Source organism: Fukomys damarensis, unplaced genomic scaffold (assembly GCF_012274545.1).
Source record: "Fukomys damarensis isolate Sample0158 unplaced genomic scaffold, DMR_v1.0_HiC HiC_scaffold_33, whole genome shotgun sequence".
NCBI lineage: Eukaryota > Metazoa > Chordata > Mammalia > Rodentia > Bathyergidae > Fukomys > Fukomys damarensis.
In genome coordinates this window covers 51,556,576-51,563,914 of record NW_022900945.1, presented here as the reverse complement: position 1 = coordinate 51,563,914, position 7,339 = coordinate 51,556,576, and the positions used below count along the sequence as shown (strand labels likewise).

Here is a 7,339-nt window from a genome sequence, read left to right as displayed (position 1 = left end):
ATTATTTTTTAAAAAAAAAAAAAAAAAAAAAAAATGTCATTAAAGGGTCAGAATCCAAGTCTTTTGCCTTTGCTTGACGTGGCATCTGTAGGGTGACTCTGTTACCCTTCCACATGACATCCCGTATCTTTTTTCATTTGAACGAGCAAATATTGACATTCTTATATAAATACAACTAAAGACAATTTAAAAAACTTAAAGCCACCTACATTAGCATAGAATTCATCATTTTCAGCAGACAGGACGACCTCTCTTAAGTCTTTACTGATCCCTGGCACTCTGGAAAGATCGATTCGATTGTTGTTTATGCCCAGGAGTTCATGGACCATGGCCTGATATGTCCACTAAATCAAGAATTGCGACCAAAAAATTGTTAATTGCAAAAACATGAAATAGTAAATCTTCAGGAAAACAAGAAATTGAGAACATTTTTAATAACTAGTACGCTTTATGTGAAAATTCTCTAGTTCATATTTTATTAATATGTTCTGCTATAATAAGCAGTAAGATTGTCATATTAATTAGTTAAACACCCAAAAGTCAAAATAGTTTTAGATTTCACACGTTAGAAAGACGAACAGCAAGATGAATATTCTTGATAGAAAGAAAACAAATTAGATCTATCATTAGCTCTAATTTTTGCTGTGAATTAAGAGTATATTTTTGGCTTCACAGATAGGGCTATATTGGTACTCAGTTACAAGCTGTACCGTTTCCTGTACGTGTCTGTGGTTTTCTGCAGCATAAGTGTGTTCTTACAGATCTGAGTGGTGCTATATTTATCCTGGGAACACTAATATTATCAGAGAAAACCTAGTGAGTTGATCAAAACATTGGCATGTTCAGAAACTTGCTTCTGAATCAATTTTTAATGTTTTTACCTAGTATGAATTGTGAAGAAGGATCGCGTTCTGGTCTTACAAAATGTAAATTTGTTAAATTTGAAAAGAAGAAACCCCACAGTTTTTTTTCTTTTGGAGACAGAGTCTCACTATGTAGTTCAGGCTGGCCCGGAACTCACCATGTAGCCCAGGATGGCCTCGAACTCATGGTGATCTCCTGCCTCAGCCCCCCAAGTACTGGCATTGCAGGTGTGTGCCACCATGCCTGGTCCCAAATTTCTTATTTATTGAGAATGCATTACTTTGTCATAGGCCCATTACACAAGACTAAGTATTTTCCAGAAAATTACATTCTAAATCTAGAGTCCAAAAGTTAGTAATATATATGTGTGTATGTATTTTATCTTAAAATAAATTTATTAAGAAATAATTTAGACATAATAAAGTGCTTTATTTCCTAAAAGATTTCCTAAAGGAGTCCTTGAGAAGAAATGTTCCATTAAGACATTTAAAATAAGTGTAATAAGATGTTTTATGCTTCTACGGATAGTATCCTATGCATGGTTCTCCCACAGCACTCGCTCTATAATTAAAACTGGGTGTTTTCTTCATTCTTCATTGTACCATGAGTTCTTTGAGGGCAGAGAATGTATCTTTTTTAACCTTTTATTTCTAGAACTTAGTTCAGTACATGGCACATAACAGGACCTCAGTCAAATTTATTGAATGCTAACTTTTCTTTGGGAGACAGAATTACAAGCAATTATCTATTTGTTTATATCATCAAACGTTTCTTTAGTAAATAAGCATTATTTTGAATTTTAGAAATATAGGATTATCTTATGGAGGAGTTTCACTCCACAGCCACAAGTGTTCCTTAGCATTAATATTATTAAGCTGGGAAGAAAGTGAAACATATATTATGTTTTTTTCCTAGGAATCCCGAGTCACTATTAATAGAGAATCTATTATATTCAAGGAATTGTGCTTGTATTTGCAGAACAAATACTGGTAAGATGTGAGCTGCCTTAAAGGAATGTATAAAATAGGAAAGGGTAAAAACAACCAAAAGTATAACTTTGCAATGTTGCACGAGATATAAGAGATACAAAGCTCTACCTTACTTTTAAGGAGAAAAAATATGACTGACTAAAAGACTAAAGTCTTTGAGAAGATATTATATGACATGTGAATAGTTTCAAGAGATAAGAAGAGTGGCACACACCTGTAATCTCAGCACTCAGGAGGCTGAGGCAGGAGAATTGCCATGAGTTTGAGGCCAGCCTGGGCTACACAGTGAGTTCAAGGCCAGATTGAATTACATAGAGAGACCATGTTTCAAAAAAACCCAAACAAACTAAAAAGAGAGATGAGAAGAGACCGTATCCCCAACTTTCAGAGTTTAAACAGTGGTCACAGTGAAAGCATAAAGGCAAGAAACCACACGGCATCTATGAAGCAGTGAGCTAAACTTTGATATGAGGTTCAGCACATATTAAAAAGGCTTTTGCTGCCAAATTCAAGAGTTTGTCCTTTTTTTGAGACAGAGTCTCTCTATATATTCAGACTGGCCGTGCAATCACTATTAGCCCAGGCTGGCCTTGAACTTGCAGCAATACTCCTGCCTCAGCCTCCTGAGTGTTAGTATTACAGGTATGTGCCACCACATCCAGCTAAGAGTTTGTCTTTAAGCAAGTAAGCAAATGGGAATAAAGGAATATTTTAAGTTGGGAGCAATAGGATTGGATCTGTGCTTTAGGAAAAGTAATTTAGCGACACTACGTCTGTGGGCTAAGAAAAGAAACTAAAAGGAATCAAAAAGAGGCTATTTCAATATTCCTGCAAGAGAGTAGGGTCTACACCAAGGCAACAGCAATAAAAACAGGAAAAGACAGACAGAAACACTGGAAATTAGAATGCACAGAATTTAGAAGCTGCCTTGATTAGGGCTGGGAGTAGCGGCCGGAAGGGATAGGAAAAATGAAGTGGGAGAAGGACTCAACAACTCTGGCAGGAAAAATAATCCTCCCAGACCCCAGGAAATACAAGGCAAAGAGAAAGAATAGATGAAAACGAGGTGAACAGAATGCACTATCTTGCTATTTTCACATCTGCATTTTGGTGAATATCAGTTAAAATCCTCCTCATCCTACCATGCTAACAAAAGGCTCTGTACCTGGTTGAGCAATGGGGTGATGGCATCATCACAGCGATCTAAAATAAGCAGCAATGGAGGAACCTCTGTCCGGCGGAATTCAAACAGCTCGTATTCTTTAGATATCACTTGCTGTGGTAGGACAGAGAGATGGCTCGGTCAACCAATTCATTGCAGATAGGGACAATAAAGACAGAAAATACAGAAAAACCGCGTTGAGCAGTTCTGCATACCCTCACAGGCCTTCCATAAGAGGATTTAAAAGCTTCATGTGCTGTACTGTTTAAGAGGTTAGTTAGGGCTTGAAACCCTAATTTATAAGTGGTTTAAGTGGACCCCAAAAGTTAAAGAGCTTGTGGATATCTCATAGGTTAAACCTAAGGGCCTCAGCTCTAATTTGTTTTGAATTACATAGACCTACTTCTTTGCCAGTAAACCTAACATCATCATTTCCATGGCCGTACAGAAAACATTCCTGATAGTTTCGGAAACATGACAGGGAAATGAATGCTCTCAATGGTCTGGGAGCAGGGACTGGGAATGCCGTACTTTTACACATTCTGCAAGTGTCTTTGCTGCCTCTGACGAAAGCTGGTAACGAATAACAGGACACTTCTTCAGGGATAAAAGGAGAGCTGTCAGTCCTTGAGTCGTTCTGGATAGTTGAGCCGGATCCCAATTTCGACCCTTTTGTTAAAAACATATATTTAGAGAAATACATTTGAATTTTCTTTTACAAGTCCAATAACTTACTGAATGAAAGCCCACCTGATAAATTAACTTATTTTTTTATCCTCCCCTTCCATACCTGACAGCAACCCAAAATATTGAGGGAAAACAAATGTGGATTCACAGCAATGTAATCACCATAAAATTCCTGCAAATAAAAGCACCAAGATCATCATTCAGTCCACGAACTCCAATTGTATCAGGCAGAAATACTATGTATGCAATATACCCTGATTAAAAATTAAATAGTAAAATACAGCTATAAAAGATATAAAAAGTTCAAATAATAATTAAGTATCGATAGTCACTTGGGTGAATTAAAATAATTATAAAACAGTAATAATGATGAACTTTTTTAAAAAACGAAAACTGTAGATCATTCACATTATAAGGCATTTTTGGAGACCATGTACTTATCAATTAATAAAACACTATGTTAGGATATACAATGTTATACTCAGATCAAAAAAGAACATCGACGTCCAGTGTATTCTCATGAGGGAGAATACGACTTAAAATAGATTATTCTCTTGGTCACCTAGCACGTCCTTCTCAAAATTCAAAGCTAGTTTATTGGCCGCTTCTGAAAATAGTATTTTTCACTTAGACAATAAATAATACTCAAACATTAGTGATAAATGTGTTTAAGAACTCTAAAATATTCACAAAGGAAAAGGTAACATTATACCCTAATGTGATGTACCATAGAGCAGACAGAATAAGTATTCAGTGCTAACAGATGTTGACCTAATGACAAAGGTCTGTTTACTGCTCCCCAAAGCGTGATAATCTCAAACAGAGCTTTAAGAAATCTTACTCACAACCTTAGCTTTCTATTCTCTCTCAGACAGGCATAATCCTGTTGGAGAACATTCTTACACAGTGGCTTAAAAACTAACAAAGGATGCATCTTCCTCTGTCCTGAACCCTGTGAAACCCTTCCTACCATTCCCCAGCCTGTCCTGTCATTCCTTTAATTCTATTCCTATCAAATGTGATATCCTTCCACGCTTTCTAAATGTAAGTAGATGTGATGCACACCTATTTTACAGAATCAACACACTCCCTTCTTCTGAGACAGCACCTTCCTTATTTTTAGACTAACTTTTTTCAAAAGGGCCGACGTAAGAACTGTGCTACAGGACCCGCACGTTTACCTGAACCTCGGCCACAACTTCCTGTTCGTCAGCTTCAGCTAATGACTTCACATCACTCTTGCTGATCACATTACTGAAATCTGAAACAGACACATGAGTGTGGTTGTCTCAAAAGAGATCATCTTGGCTGCAACTAGACATAAATGGGCCTGAGAGCGAAAGCCAATGAACAAGTTTAGTACATACCGTGGTATATGTCAAAGTCACATACCTTCAGCTTGGAATGAGTGGCACAAAAATGTTCAAATCCGTAAATTCACATTATTACTTTAAAAAAGAGAACCAACCATTTGAGGTTTCAGAAGATACCAGGGAACCAAGTCATTAAACTGAAAATATCAAAGAAAGGGAAAGATGCTAGACTCTCTGTAATATGTAAATTATACTAAATAGAGATGAGGAAATTTTTTTTCTTTATAGAAATATTCCACTCCAAAAAAAATGTCGGGCTGGGGATTTGGCTCAGTGGCTCCGTCAACCTGCTTCACAAGTGCAAGGTCCCAAGTTCAATCCCCGGTACAAAAAAAAAAGGAAATGTTAATGATAGAATGTCATCATTTCCCAGTGCATAATGAATCGATAGAGGGACCTATGCATTGAGCAGTAACAGCTGCTAGTATCACAAGAAGAAACAACCGTTCATCAACTATTAAGTATTCTTGCCAAAAATAAAATGAAACTGAATCTCATTAAGGTTCTATATCCATTTACGAATCTATAGATTCAAGGGTTGAGGAACACTTTACACTGCCTGGAACATGTAAAACTACCCATGGGGATATAATCAGCAAGATCAAAGGTATGGAAAATTTTAAAAGCTTCTTCAGTGAATAAACTGCTTGGAAGGGAGGACTTATAGAAGATTGAAGAAATTGAACATATTGACTAATAGCAATGTGTGGATCTTATTTTGATCCTGATTCAAACAAACAATGAAAAAAAGGCATGCGAGAATTTCAAATTTGAACACTGATTATTTGAAAATAGAAAGGATTTCTTCTTCTCTTCCTCCCCTCACCCTTATTTGCAAGGCTGGAAATTAAACCCAGGGCCTCATGCTTTATCACTGAGCTACATCCTTAGCTCTGATTTTTCTGTTTTCTTTTGGTACTGGGGATTGAACTCGAGACCTTGCGCTTGCAAAGCAGGCAGTGGAACCACTGAGATAAATCCCTGGGCCCCTGATTTTTCATTTTATTTGGATATAAGAATAGTATTGTGCTTTTTATTTATTTTTTTGGTAGTGGGGATTGAACTCAGGCCCTTGCACTTGCAAGGCAGGCAGCAGATCCACTGAGCTAAATCCCAGCCCAATATTGTGCTTTTTAAAGTGAGTCTGGGGCCAGGGATTTAGCTCAGTGGTTCTGCTGCCTGCCTCACAAGCTCAAGGACCTGAGTTCGATCCCTGGTACCATAAATAAATAAATAAATAAATAAATAAATAAATAAATAAATAAATAAAGTGCATCTGTATCTTTTAGAGATACTGAAATATTTATGGATAAAATTATATGATGTCTTAGATTTGCTTCAAAGTAATATTGGTAGAGAAGGTGGCAGCATAGCTAAATAAAATCAGGCAGGGCTTAATAATTGTTGAAACTGGGTGATAGGTACATTGGGATTTATTACTATTCTACTTTTGTATACATTTGAAACTTTCCATAGTAAAAAGTTTTTTAATAAAAAAGCCTATAAGAGATTCGGTAGATATAAAGAATATATAAATAAAATTATAAAAAATGAGATGAACAGGATAGTTTAACATAAATTATATGAAAATTGTTAATGAATAAAATTACATTACATTTTATTTTAGTTTATTTCGACCAAATAAAATTCTGAAATTGACTGCACACTTTAGATATTTCAACATCCTATATTTCATAGATTTTAGTTAACTAGTATAATTTTTTTCTTTTGCTTCACAATTGCAGCCCAAGTCAATCTTTTTTTTTGGTACCGGGGATTGAACTCAGGACCTTGTACTTGCAAGGCAGGCGGTGGATCCACTGAGCTAAATCCTTGGCCCCCAAGTCAATCTTTAGAAGCAGAAGCGTAAATACTAGATTTATTATCCTTTATTAAACTGAACCACTGCATAAAAGAATTCTCTTTAGTGGAAAAAAAGGAACGTTTCACCACATTACCCCACTTAATTTTAGCAAAGAGACTCAGCAAGAGTGAGTTTATCATATAGCCATCGAATATTCTCTGAGCTGTCAAATTTAAATATATACATTTTTATATTTGCATATGTATATTTATATGAGACTAAGGACCTAGCTTGTGAAATACTGGAATGAACCAGGCATGATGGCTCATTCCTGTAATCCCAGCACTTGGGAGGCTGAGGCAGGAGGACTGCCATGAATTCGAGGCCAGCCTGGGATACATAGTGAGTTCAAGGCTAGCATGAACTACATAGCAAGACCCTGTCTAAAAAAAAAAAAAAA

The 7,339-nt window shown here is 36.3% G+C and overlaps 1 protein-coding gene across 2 annotated transcripts in view; it reads right to left on the bottom strand.

The window, feature by feature from the left end:
- Vps45 (vacuolar protein sorting 45 homolog) overlaps window positions 1-7,339 on the bottom strand; it is a 62,377-nt gene that overhangs the window by 48,023 nt on the left and 7,015 nt on the right. For both annotated transcript variants that reach the window (XM_010616367.3, XM_033758420.1), the window contains 5 exons: window positions 4,884-4,963; window positions 3,806-3,874; window positions 3,547-3,684; window positions 3,019-3,129; window positions 210-344 (listed from right to left, as the gene is read on the bottom strand). In XM_010616367.3, the coding sequence (XP_010614669.1) occupies window positions 210-344; window positions 3,019-3,129; window positions 3,547-3,684; window positions 3,806-3,874; window positions 4,884-4,963 (533 nt within the window). The remainder of the gene's footprint in view (window positions 1-209; window positions 345-3,018; window positions 3,130-3,546; window positions 3,685-3,805; window positions 3,875-4,883; window positions 4,964-7,339) is intronic.